The sequence below is a fragment of the Jaculus jaculus genome, chromosome 11 (genome assembly GCF_020740685.1).
Source record: "Jaculus jaculus isolate mJacJac1 chromosome 11, mJacJac1.mat.Y.cur, whole genome shotgun sequence".
Classification (NCBI taxonomy): Eukaryota; Metazoa; Chordata; class Mammalia; order Rodentia; family Dipodidae; genus Jaculus; species Jaculus jaculus.
The window spans coordinates 5772010-5786211 of record NC_059112.1 but is presented as its reverse complement, the minus strand read 5'-3'; the positions used below and the strand labels follow the sequence as shown (position 1 = coordinate 5786211).

Here is a 14202-nt window from a genome sequence, read left to right as displayed (position 1 = left end):
CGGCCTGGGTTTGATTCCCCAGTGCCCACATCAAGCCAGATGCATAAGGGGCGCAAGTGTCTGGAGTTGTGTTTGCTGTGGCTGGGAGCACTCATCTTTTCTCTGCCTCTCTCACCCTTTCTCTGCTGTCTCTCAAATAGATGAAAATATAGTTTTAAGTAGTTTGCTAAGCAAAACAAACTTTCAAAATACACTGGGTTGTTTTTGTTCATTTGTTATAGGCCAAACCTGCGAGAGTTCAAGTATTTTTCAACATTGTTTAAAACTGTTCAGTCATGTAAGACTTACAAAACACATGCCTGATCATTATGCCTATAGTTATTAACAATTTCTTAAGTCAAATTTCTCACTGTAGCCTTTTCTATAAATCTCTTTTTAAAATATTTTATATTTATATAAATTTACATATGTTATATTTATTTGATAGAGAAGGAAGGAGAGAGAAAGGATGGGCACACTGGGGAACTCCAGCCACTGGAAATGAACTCCAGACGCATGCGCCCCCTTTGGCATCTGGCTAACGTAGGTCCTGGAGAATCGAACCTGGGTCCTTGGCTTTGCAGGCGGATGCCTTAACCACTAAGCCATCCCTCCAGCCCCCTTTTCTATAAATATCTTTATTGGGCTATAGAGATGGCTCACCAGTTAAGGCACTTTCCTGCACAGCCTTACAACCCAAGTTCGATTCGCCAGCCTCCACATAATGCCAGACGCGCAAGGTGGCGCACATGTCCGGAGTTCATTTGCAGCATCTGGAGGCCCTGATGTTCCCACATTCTCTTTCTCTCTCTCCCTCTGTCCCTTCTGCATGGTGGTTCATGCCTTTAGTCCCAGCACTTGGGAGGCAGAGGTAGGAGGATAGCTGTAAGTTCAAGATCAGCCTGAGACTACATAGTTAATTCCAGGTCAGCCTGGGCTACAGCAAGATCCTATCTCAAAAAAAAAAAAAAAAGGGCAGGGTATAGTGGCACACACCTTTACTCCCAGCACACTGAAGGCAGAGGTTTGAGGATCATTGTGAGTTCAAGGCCACCCTGAGACTACATAGTGAATTCCAGGTCAGCCTGGGCTAGAATGAGATCCTACCTTGAAAAAAGCAATCTCGTTATTTAAGAAAATATTTAATGGTTATTTTACATATGAGTGAGAATGGGTTTCATTATGATGAAGTTCACTATATTTCTTCCTCATATAGAGACACATTGAAATATATCTATTTTGAGATAGCTTTAGCTTCCACTGCTGTTTTCCGGATACACACTAAAAATTATTAAACAGGGTCTGAGGAGATGGCTCAGTTGGTAAAGTGCTTGCCTTGGATGCATGAAGACCTGGGTGTGAGGCCCAGTACCCTTATAGAATACAAAGCTTCGTGTTGATCGCTGTGGAGACAGAGACAGGTGGGTTCCTGGAGCTCACTGACTAGCTAGTCTGACCCAGCTGGTGTGCTCCTGGCCAATGAAAGACCCTGTCTCAAAAAGAAGTGGATGGGATAGCTAGGAAACACACTGAGCTTGTTCTCTGGACTACACACACACACACACACACACACACACACACACGTGTACCTGCAACAATATGTGCACCCTACACATGTACAAACATGCATATGCATATATTGATAACACACACCAAAAGATCATACATGAGAAATTTTTATGAGGATAGTGAAAGATGCAAAGTATCTATCAATGATGTGAATGGTGAAATAACACTCAGTTTTGCTGCTGTTGTTCAGCATTTATTGAATGCTTGCCATGTTCTGGGCCCCATGTCCTTTACGTGCATCATTACCCCATCGAAGGTCCAGCAAATCCACAAAGACAGAGCAATGGACCGCATTCTCTACGTCTATCCTTGGTCTCTCAACAGTGAACTCTCACACGTGAGACACTGTGATAACACGCATTGCTGTTCAACAGGCTTTTATCTTTATTTAATTTTTTTTTTTTTTTTTTTTTTTTTTGCCTTTTCGAGGTAGGGTTTCACTGCAGCTCAGGCTGACTGGAGTTCAGCATGTACTCTCAGTGTGGCCTTGAAATCACGGCAAGTGCTGGGATTAAAGGCAGGCAATGAGCCACCACCGCTGGCACTGCTCAGTAGTTGTAAGTATATTCATAAGCCTGTGCAGTGAGCACCACTATGTCTAGGATATATGAGTCGCTATGAAAAGCAATTCCACGAGCAGTCATCCTTCTCTCTTCTCCAAATTTATATCTTGATGATTTCCACTTCTTTCGTGTTTGAAACCACCAGACTCAGGAATCACAGAAAAGAGAATCCATCACTTACTAGTATCACTGATAAAGTCCATCAGCGTGGGGCTTTGGTGTGAGGTTCAAACTGCTAATCCTTTAACCTAGGTTTAAGCCTTGAGCAACCTGAAGTCACTGACGTGGTTTGAGAGGTCCAAACCCACACTTCTTGGACGCCCTTTGTCGCCCAGCCCAGCAAGCAGCCGAGCAAAGCACTCCATCTGGTAAAGGAGGCTGAGAGAGGACAGAAAGGGGCTGAACGGACCATCCTGCCACCCAAACTTACCTGTGTTCTTCAGAGGAAACCAGACAAACATACTAAAATAAACTTGAGAGAGATTTCACTAAGTACGGACTGCCAAGGGGCTGCAGAGAGGACGAGGCTTCAGGGCACACCCTGTGCCTGCAGAAGGTCCTGGTCAGGCCTGGAACCACCTGAGTTTGAATGTCCAGATCCCAAGTAAACAGCTGCTGTGGCAACACACACCTGCAAACCCAGTCTTCCCAAAAGGGAGAAAAGACCAGGGAATTGCCTGAGTTCACATTAAAAAACAAAAACAAACAACAACAAAACCCAGCAAGCTCTGGTATCAATAAGACACTCCAGATCAACTAAAAATGGTTTCTTTGGCACCAGAACCTAGTGTTTTGCTCTGACCACTGAAGGGGCATACTTCATCCATTGCAGGCATTAAAATTAAAATCAGCCTGGTGTGGTGGCGCATGCCTGTAATCCCAGCACTCAAGAGGCAGAGGTAGGAGGATCACCATGAATTCAAGGATACCCTGAAACTACATAGTAAAGTCCAGGTCATAGTAAATTCCTGGACTAGAATGAAACCCTACCTCAAAATAAATAAATAAATAAACAATAAAGTTAAAATTACCAAATAGAAAATATATTTATGTGACACTAATTAAATAGACTTATGATTTCTTTCCCACAGGAATACAAACATTACTGGACAGAGTTGAGAGGAGCCACACTTTTCTTTTATACCGACAAAAAAAGTACAATAGTAAGTAGCTTAACATGTTCAACTGATTCAACTTCCCCACTAAACCCTTATCATGCAGTCTATTACTGGTTTTGGGTTTTCTATCAACAAGAAATAAAGACACTCTGGGAAGACTAATTCAGATGAAAAAGTTAAGTCTACGCAGGTTTTTAACTATGAGAGGCTTCATGGTAAAGTATTCTCAGGCACCTCAAAGTATTAAGTCATGCTTTGGGCTTCGAGAGGATCACTAGAACTTAGTTTAAAAGTGGAAACGTCCGATATCTGGGTACAAATTGCTTAACGCCAAATGAAAGCTTCCGTTTTCTTCCTTCTTATCATGTTATGGCGTAAGGAGCAACATGATTCCCCAAACGTCATAGCATGCACTGTTACAATTCAATTTCACTAGGCGGACAAAAGCATGCCGAAAAACAGAGACTTTTAACATCTAATAACAATAAACCAATTCTGGGACTTATTTGCTTTAATTTCAAATTGTGACTGTGGGCTGGATAGATGACTTAGCAGTTAAGGCACTTGCCTGTGAAGCCTAAAGATGCAGGTTCAAGCCCCCCAGTACCAGCGCCTTTAACCACTGCAAATGAACTCGAATTGTGATTGTGTTTCATTTTTCCATGAATAAAATGTGATGTTTTTGGCTGGGAATATCCTGTACCACTTGCCTACCATGTATAGAACCCTGGGTTTAGTCCCCAACATGGCCCCCAACAATTATTAAAAAAATTAGCATTTTTATTTTTTTAATTAACTTATTTACTTGAGAGAGATAGAGGGAAAGAGGGAGGGGGAGAGAGAGAGAGAGTGGGCAAGCCAGGGACTCTTGCTGCTGCAAACGAACTCCAGACATATGTGCCACCTTGTGCATCTGGCATACATAGGTCCTGGGGAATAGAACCTTTGTCTTTGCAGGCAAGAGCCTTAACCATGAAGCCATCCCTCCAGCCCTTTTTTTAAAAAATTATTTATTTGAGAGTGACAGACACAGAGAGAAAGACAGATAGAGGGAGAGAGAGAATGAGTGCGCCAGGGCTTCCAGCCTCTGCAAACGAACTCCAGATGCATGCGCCCCCTTGTGCATCTAGCTAACGTGGGACCTAGGGAACCGAGCCTCGAACTGGGGTCCTTAGGCTTCACAGGCAAGCGCTTAACCGCTAAGCCATCTCTCCAGCCCCCTTCAGCCCTTTTTAACCGGTTTATTGACAACCTAAGATATAATAATTTAATGCAAATGTTGATCTACCTTGGGATACTAGTAAGAGATTTTTTGTTTAGTTATGAGTACTCTAGATGCCTTGATATCATTAGAACTATCATGTACAGGTCTACTGAAAGAAATAGAAAAAGAGCTTCACATATTCCATCTATAGGCATTTACCACCCTTAGTAGTGAACTATTATGAAACCCACCTGACTCATAATGGTCATCTCTCATCAAGAGTTCTAGGTAGAAAAGACTTACACAAAGACATTTACAAATACCATAATAAACTCGTTTGTTTATTTATTTATTTTGATTTTTTTGAGGTAGGGTCTCACTCTAGCCCAGGCTGACATGGAATTCTCTCTGTATTCTCAAGTTAGCCTCAAACTCATGGCGATCCTCCTACCTCTGCCCCCCCCCCCAAGGACTGGGGTTAAAGGCGTGCGCCTCCACACCGGGCTCCCTTGTTTTTCGAGATGGGGTCCTACTCTGTCCACTGGCCTCTGACTCATGATCCTTACATGCCCAAGTTCTGGGATTACAAGCATGCACACTATTTTTACTCCCGACTTAAGAGTCAAAAATAGTCAATTTAAGGAACAAGAAAACTGTAAGTTCACACAGCTAATAAAAGAGGTGTAACCATGGTCTTGCTTCTTAACTGCTGTGCTGTGATTCCTATGTGTGATTAGAATGAAATGCTGACAATGCCAGTTTTGATGAAAAGGATGAAGACCTTTGGGAAAGTTTTTTGGGTGCTCAGCTCAGGAGAAAGCACTGGGGCAGACCAGGGGAGAGCGGGAGGTGTTCATCTGGCCTATGCAAGGAGGATGTAACGCTGCCTTCACATACCTGCAAGGCTGTGAGGAAGCCACGTGAAACAGTCACTGAACTGGTTCAGTGCTATTCCAGAGAAAAGGACTGGGGCTAGTGGATGGAAAGCACATAGAGAACTAGTGTAGCTCATTGCAAGAAAGAACTTTCCCGTAGCAGAGCTGCCTCTGCCTTCTGTGTTGCTAGACACGTTGAACCGGAGGCTAGAGCACAGGATACATCTGTGTGGTATAGCGTGTGCCTCTCACCTGCTAGGCGATGCCTGCAGAGATGGCCTGGAGCAGATTCATGAAGGCCAGTTAGACCGACAGCCTTTCAGGCTCTCTACAACACTACCATTGAGAACAAGAGATAGGACTTCCCGAATGAATGGATGGAGCCACTCTCTCTGACTGGCCGCCTCTTCCTCTGTTGTGCCCTCCTCAGAGCTCAACCTGCACAGTCCACCAGAAGAGATGTACATTTCACTTAAAATTCTGGTTTTGTTTCCTTGTATCTCTCATTTTTAAAAATGTTATTGTTATTTTTTGGTTTTTTGAGGTAGGATCTCACTCTGGTCCAGGATGACCTGGAAGTCACTAGATAGTCTCAGGGTGGCCTTGATCTCAGTGATCCTCCTACCTCTGTCTCCTGAGTGCTGGGATTAAAGGCATATGCCACCATGCCCAACCTCCTTATATTTTTTTAATTCTTCTTTTTTTTCCATTGGAAATAAATAGGTCAACCCAAAGTTGCCCCTCAACCTCATCAATATAGAAATGAAGCTGGAAAAAATTTGCCCATTTATATGTCCTACCTTAGTCAGAAAAGTCAAGTGAGAAGGTTTATCAGAGTATAGAACAATGAATGGTATGTGGTATAACCACTAAAAACTAAAAGGAGATTTAAAAAAAGAATGGAGCTAATTTGGCAAAAAAATTTAAACAAATGAGCAAAGCATAAAAGCCTTATTACAGATGGCTCTTTTTCAGATTAGAGGGCAGACTGCCTGTTATAGACAGACAAACCCATCAAGACCAATCGCTCAGGACAATTGGTTTTCCTCTTTTGTTTTTCAAGGTAGGGTCTCACTCTAGCCCAGGCTGACCTGGAATTCACTCTGTAGTCTCAAGGTGGCCCTGAGCTCACAGTGATCCTCCTGCCTCTGCCTCCCGAGAGCTGGGATAAAAGGTGTGTGCCACCACGCCCAGCAGAGCAAATGGTTTGGTGTAGATGAATCACAAGAACTCCCTAACAGCAACCTTGTAGCCGTGCTGTATGGCAAATGTTGAATAATGGCTTTCTATAGAAAATGTACGCAGGAATGAACAAAAGCTCATAAATGCAACTAATTGATAGGGAAGATGTGTAACAGACAATGAGAAAAATATCCAGTTCTCTCTTTGTTGTCACTTCCATAAGATGCTTGATCCAAATAGAATGCTTTCCTTAATTTCTGTTGAATCAAATCCTTTGGTAGATTCAATATTAGGTTTTTGAATTCTGAAAGAATATTTTAGAAATTATTTCCCCATTTACCAGGAAACAGTTTTAGACACAACCAGCATTGAAGTTCTATCTGAATTATTGACATTTATTCTCTAACTGTTTGAAGTCTAGACTCAGGGACAAATGAGTGGATGTTGGGGAAAATCTAGCCTGTACCTTGATCTTATACAGTCATTGAGCAAATTATATCTTTTTACATATTTAAATTAAACACGACAAAGACAAACCAAAACCAAAGAAGAATATGCAACAGAGACATGTATATGTATGTATGTATGTATACTCAAAATCTTTATTATTTGGTCTTTTAAAAATGTTATTTATGTATTTATTTATTTGAGGGGGTGGATAGAATGGGCATATGAGGGCCTCCAGCCACTGCAAACAAACTCCAGACACATGTGCCACCTTGGTCATCTGGCTTACTTTGGTCCTGGAGAATTGAACCAGGGTCCTTTGGCTTTGTAGGCAAGTGCCTTAACTTCTAGGCAATCTCTCCAGCCCTTATTTTGTCTTTTGTGGGGAAAAAACAAGTGCTTCCTCTGGGACAGCAGTTAATTATACACTGATTTGTAAGTGGTTTACCAATTTCCATGGTGTAAATGCTGTGGCCATGGCTGCTTCAGCCTTTCAATGTGACCTTACTGAGCATGGTGATAGAGAAAAGGCACAGTAGTATTGTTGCATGGTACCTTTTACTCTACAGAACAAAGATGTGCATAACCTTGAGAGCACAGAGAACAGTAAACTATAACAATATAATTCAAAAATGGTAAAAATTGAGTTTTGACTACAATGATGATCTTATTTTTAATATAATTTATTACTATCTGCTTACATAACTAAAGTTTGAATAATGGCTATGTTAAATCACCTGCACAGTTAATGAAAATTTAATCATTGCCTTTTGCAAATTTGTGAGTCAGGTCGAGCATACTGCAGCATAGTGCATTTCCAAATACCCACCGGTGTTATATCATACAAAGTGCAAATAAGTTGAAACTGTCATTTTTTCTCTTTATGCCAGACCAAATGTGTTTAACCCTAACTAATTTAATGAGACTTCCTTTTATCTTTGCAGTATGTTGGCAAGCTAGACATAGTGGACCTCATATGTCTTACTGACCAGAATTCAACTGAAAAGAATTGTGCAAAATTCACCCTGGTTCTGCCCAAAGAGGAAGTCCAAGTGAAGGTGAGTGCGGAGAGACAGTAGTTTGTCGAGAGCCAGGCTTATGAATAACATCCACCTCGACAACCAGCAATTGAGTTACAGCATGGCCTGCGTCTTATTCGTACTTTGTTAATATTTCCTGCCCTCTGCCAAGGACGATTGTTTTCTGAATTGGATTTTAAAAGCACGTTTGCATTTATTTAGTATACAAGCACAGTGAAATTTTATACTTCTACCCTCTGACAAAGTCAAGGATCCCACCTGGTGTTTTTGTTGTTCCTGAACCAGCGAAGTGAGCTCATAAAAGCCAGCCAGCAGCCATGGGCATCACGTAACAGGGACTTGGAACCGGTGCAGATGATACTGGAGAAGTTGCCAAAAAGTTACCCACTGACTTTGAAAGTGCTGGTGTTTAGTCTGATAAGAATCACCTGGATTTAGGAAACTTGAGGCTCACCAGCCAGAACCTGGGGCCCAGAATCCATGTTTCAGCAAGCTCCCCATGACTCTCGGGTAGGGTGGTAAAGAACTCAGGTAAAGAACGTCGGGTGCCTAGGTTTAACTCTGGCTTATGAAGGCGTGAGCGTATGGCGGCAGGTACCTTACTTAACCTCCCTGTGCATGCGTCTGGACTTCGTGGCTCAGAAGTCAGTCTCTCTTGTGACCTACTCGAACCACTTTATTAGAATTGCAGCCTTATCCCTACTTGGCCCTCTGGTCACACTATCAAGCTGGCTTGCCCTGTTCTACGTTTTATTTTTCTATTTATTGCCTTTGGACCTTCTTAGGTGCTGTGCAGTCTTCCTTGTTACAAAACCCCATGAGGACAGGACTTTTGTTTTGCTCCCAACACCTACATGATGTTTACCACTTAACAGCATCTATCTTTTAAATGGACAGATCTGTAAAATAACAATAAAAACCCCTTTTCATGAGGTGCTAGGAAGACAAAGGACAAAATTACAACTACAACATATAAAAAAAAAAACCCTCACAATTGGTGTTTTTTTTTCAAGGTAGGGTCTCCCTCTGGCCCAGTTATTTTTTACTCTAGAATCAGGCACCCTTCCTTCCATTAAACAGAGTAATGATTCCAGTGGGCTGAGCAGAAAAGATTGAGTTCATAGTCATGGAAAGGCTAGGAAAATGAAAAACAAATAATAAGTGAGTTGGTCATTTTAAAAGTTCCCATGTAAGACAAATAGAAAGAGAAGAGACAGAAAAATAATTAAGTGGTTAACATTAGCCTACTTTTTGGGGTATGGATGAAGACAGGGGAACTTCATGATTGTCCCAATTAAAAGTGGACTGTGTTAGAAATCTGGTTGTGATGTTACTTTTCTGATATCTCAGAAAGGGCAGATAACAACTTAGTTTTGGTTTACTAATGTAGAGCATTAGCAGGAACGACTCTGTTTGACTGTTAGTGTGGTCTATAGGGCTCCTCCAGACGTATCTACCACGTTGTGCGTTTGACTTATGTGGGTCCTAGGGAATTGAACCAGGATCTTTTGACTTTGCAGGCAAGTGCCTTAACCTAGGCTATCAATCCAGCTCATGGTTTCCCAAAATTTTAAGCATGCCAATGCTAAATACCAATGAAGAGAATAAGCATTCTTTGATTCTTTGACAGACTGCAGAAATAAATTTGCTAAGATTAAAGTTTTTTGCTTAAGTATTAGTCTGTATGATTCTACTTGTTTAATAAGCAAGCACCTTAGAGATATACATTTCTGTTTTTTCTTTCCTTTTTTTTGGTTTTTTGAGGTAGGGTCTCACTCTAGCTCAGGCTGATCTGGAATTCACTATGTAATCTCTGGGTGGCTTTGAACTCATAGCAATCCTCCTACCTCTGCCTCCCAAGTGCTGGGATTAAAGGCATGCACCACCACACCCAGTACATTTCTATTTTCTGATAAAAGAAAGTGGAGTTAATGTTAATAGTTCTAAGCAAAAAGGAGAATGAATTATTTCTTCTCTTTTTCTAATTTGAAATAGTTTAAAAATTTCAGCGGACCTTTTTTCAGCAGAGTAATATGTAGTTTGGTCAGTGTTGCTGAGTTTTGATGGCTGACATATTTTGTCATAAAACAATCATGTGAAATTATGCAGTTACCTAAAGTACACAGACAAGGCCACCTGAGACCACATAGTGAATTCCAGGACAGATAGCCCGGGCTAGAGCGAGACCCTACCTCAAAACCCCACCCCCAGAAAAAATTAAAGTACACACACAGTGATGCTCATATTGTTTTCTGCCTTGTCTTTTTGTTTTTCTTTTCATGCTTAGGCAGAAAACACAGAAAGTGGGGAAGAATGGAGAGGATTCATCCTTACAGTAACAGAGGTAAAAGGTTATTCCTTTCTTTTTCTGAGACAGGCTCTCAGCATGTAGCCCAGGCTGGTCTTGAACTCAAGATCACTTGTCAACACCTACTATGAACCATGGAGAAAGAAAGTAGTTGAAGGAAATGAAGTTGAAAAAGAGAGGTCTGAATCCTTGATTTTATTCCCAAAGTTACATCTTTTTTTTTGTTGTTTTTTGAGGTAGGGCCTCACTCTAGTCCAGGCTGACCTGGAATTCACTATGGAGTCTCAGGGTGTCCTCGAACTCACGGTGATCCTCCTGCCTCTGCCTCCCAAGTGCTGGGATTAAAGGTGTGTGCCACCACGCCCGGCTTCCAAAGTTACATCTTTATCAGGTAGGAAGAGAAGGAAAAACTTAACACGCAGCATCTTTTCACACTGTCATAATTCTTGTGAGGGAAATGACTGGTGAGCGGGGGTCGGGGTCAGCTTTCACCATCTTGTCTTTCCGACACAGGGTTACTGTGCATGCTGCTGACATCTGTAGCTTCCATAGCGTACTCTGAAATGATTACCAATTCTCGGTACTTTAAAATGCTGTGATGGGTTTTATGAATAGCATGGGCAGCATAACATAGGGAGAGACCATCAAAATGAAACATTGCCTTCCAGCATCTGCACAGGGGCCCTAAGACAAAGGGATGCTTATCTGTTAATGGTGGTATCTTATCAGGAGCAAATACTGAGACCTACTGCTTAGAGTTAACTGTTGCAGCAAGATAACTAACATTAATTTGAAAAAAGCCACTGTAGCAACTGTCTTCAAACACATGATGCTCTGATAGCCAGTCTTCCTCAGACAGAGTGCCATATTGTCTAATGTTTGTAGAGCACAGGAAGACTTCCAGGCTTATTAGGGTCAAATACAGGTTCGGTTGCATGGTAGTTATGAGCAAAGGCTTTGTCGTTACAAGAAGTAAGCTTGACGCTTTACCAAAGTAAATACCAGGGTGTTTTTTTTTTTTTTTCATTGTTATATGTTTGTTTCAAGGCAGGGTCTCACTCCACTGTACCCTGGGTTGACCTAAAATTCATGGAGATCCTCCTACCTCTGCCTCTTGAGTGCTGGGCTTAAAGGTGTTTGCCACCACACCTGGCTGGTTACCAATCTTTATGATAACCAGCTACAGGAAAAAGGTCAGAGGTTCAACTACTGTATAGGGAAACTATAAGAGGATGTAAAAGTAGGTTTTAAATTTGCAATGGACATACTGACTTGTAGGAGTTGAGGGAAGAAACAGTGGAATCGTACTTTTTCTTCTGTCATTGAAGGGCCCTACTGGGTACCATTGTGGCTCTTTTTGTTTGTTTGTTAGTTTTCTTGAGGCAGGGCCTCACTCTAGCTCAGGCTGACCTGGAATTCACTATGTAGTTTCAAGGTGGCCTCAAGCTTACAGTGATCCTCCTACCTCTGCCTCCCGTGTGCTGGGATTAAAGGCGTGTGCCACCAAGCCTGGCTACCATTGTGGCTCTTAAACTGGATACAAACATCCCAAAGGTATGTAGCTCAATATGAAGGAAATCACTAACCTGAAGGGAAAAATCTTGGCCCATATTCCCAATACACTAATAATACTTGATATTTTGGCCCAACATTTTCTTATACTTTCCCTTGAGATGGGGATTTAAAAATGCTGCATTTGCTTATTTATTTATCTTTATTTTTTTGAGGTAGGGTCTATTTCTAGCGGAATTCACTATGTAGTCTCAGGGTGGCCTCGAACTCACAGCCATCCTCCTACCTCTGCCTCCTGAGTGCTGGGATTAAAGGTGTGTGCCACCATGCTCAGCTAAAATGCTACTTTAAATTAAAACATAGTTATATTACAGAAGATAATACAAAATTCATGTGAATAGTTGAGAGAGGACAAGTTGTTTCAAATTTTATACTCTATATGTATCTGGGGCCAAGGTCCCAGATCAGTTTGTGTGAGTAATTCATTTGTGAAAATACTTGACCAGGGCTGGAGAGATGGATTGGCAGTTAAGGGGCTTGTCTGCAAAGCCAAAGGACCCAGGCTGGATTCCCCAGGACCCATCTAAGCCCAATGCACAAGGTGGCACATGCGTCTGGAGTTCGCTTGCAGTGTGGCTGGAGGCCCTGGGGTGCCCATTCTCTCTTCCTCTCTCTCAAATAAGTAAATAAGAATTTTTTAAAAAGTTAAAAATAATGAAAAAATTCTGGCCATTGCGAGTATGCATCCCAAGAGAACATAGCTGGTGGCAATGAGGCCCTGAATCCTGGCAATGAGTACAGCTGAGGAGGGCGCGCGGGCATGCCCGGGGGATCCCTAGAGAGGGCAGCCGCGGCAAAGCTAACCCGTAGAGGAGAAAGTCCCCGGTGCACCTGGAGCGCGCGTCACAGGCGCGGCACCGTGGAGACCCCGCGCAGCCCCGCGCAAGCCCACGCTGCCACGGCGAGGCGGAGCTCTTTGCAAGTTCCGCTGAGAGAAGGTGTGAGCAGCGGTCCCGGGGCTTCTTGACACTGCTGAAGAAGCGAGTTCAGGATGAGCTGAGGGGGCTGATGATGAGCTCGTGGCACAAGGTCCAGGCGCGTCGCTCCGAGACCCGAGCACAAGGGCGCTTTAGGAAGAAGGGTGGGATATCACGCGCAGGTTTTGGTTGGTTTAGAGGAAGGCCAAGGTGTCCACCTTCGGCGCAGATGCTCTGTGTGTGTGACCCTACCTCTACTGTCGCGATCCTTCCTATCGTTGGAGCGTCTTCGCAGCCTCAGGCCTGTCTTTACTCAGACTAGTACGCTGTTGGGCTGTCTTTCTAGTCTGCACTATTCTAACTGGTTTCAGCTGTCAGTCCCCCAACATGTCTCTCTTCTACCTGGACAAGTAATTCGACTGCATGAAGTCCTAGAGAGAGAGAAGAAAAGAAGACTTGAGGCACAGCGGCCACCAGGCGCGTCTGTCGACGGAAAGAAGGACCCGGGGGAAGGATGCGCCGGAGCCTCGAGCCCCAAGCCAGCGTAAGTGCTCCTAGACTCCGCTTTAGTCTCCCGCGATCGTGACTCACCTCCAATGACCAACTAACTACCAACTCGAGTTCCACTCCTGAGCTCTCTAAACCAAGGGACTGAAAGTCTTGGGGATGAACTGCATATCACTGAACACCTGCCAGAGTTCCTCTCTTATCTCATGATCAAAATAATGCAGATTTGAACTAACTCTCTCACCACAGAGGAAATCCCCTTCTACCCACACCTTAGGCCAAATAGACTTCTTTCCGGAGCTCAGACCTAAATAAAAGTGCCTATGAAGAAGGAAGGAAAGAAAGGTTTTATTTTTTTCACCCCACAACTCTACAATTGATAAATCTTCTATCATTAATTATACCACAGAATTTTTTGTTTTTTCGAGGTAGGGTCTCACTCTAGTGCAGGCTGACCGGGAACTCACTATGTAGTCTCAGGATGGCCTCGAACTCATGGTGATCCCGCCTACCTCTGCCTCCTGAGTGCTGGGATTAAAGGCATGCGCCACCACGCCCAGCTTCACCACAGAATTTCAAATACTTGAAATATTCTGTTTGATTAATAAACCACCAAGCAGTCACTGACTTTGTACTTTGAGGAAGGATGTGGGTAAGGTTATAGGGTGCTGGAAGAAACGTAAGGGACAGCATGCTGGAATCATGAACGTCCCACATGCACACGTGCACCTTCTTCATTGTTGAAGATTGTGGGCCCTTTCCTCCTGGAACGGTCAGCAAAGCGTGTCCCGGTTCCATCTTTGACCTCAGGTCCTGCTGTATGGTCTGTATGTCCTGTGTCACTGCATCTGACACTTATTGCCTGAAGATGAAACCACACAACAGTCAACTCACAGGATAAAAGTCACACAGACTGCTGCT

The 14202-nt window shown here is 43.1% G+C and overlaps 1 protein-coding gene across 1 annotated transcript in view; it reads left to right on the top strand.

Annotated features, from left to right (window-relative positions):
- Stap1 (signal transducing adaptor family member 1) overlaps positions 1-14202 on the top strand; it is a 28523-nt gene that overhangs the window by 1283 nt on the left and 13038 nt on the right. Inside the window, exons 2-5 of the mRNA XM_045130452.1 lie at positions 3203-3274; positions 7882-7995; positions 10265-10321; positions 13146-13318. Coding sequence (XP_044986387.1) covers positions 3203-3274; positions 7882-7995; positions 10265-10321; positions 13146-13318 — 416 coding nt within the window. The remainder of the gene's footprint in view (positions 1-3202; positions 3275-7881; positions 7996-10264; positions 10322-13145; positions 13319-14202) is intronic.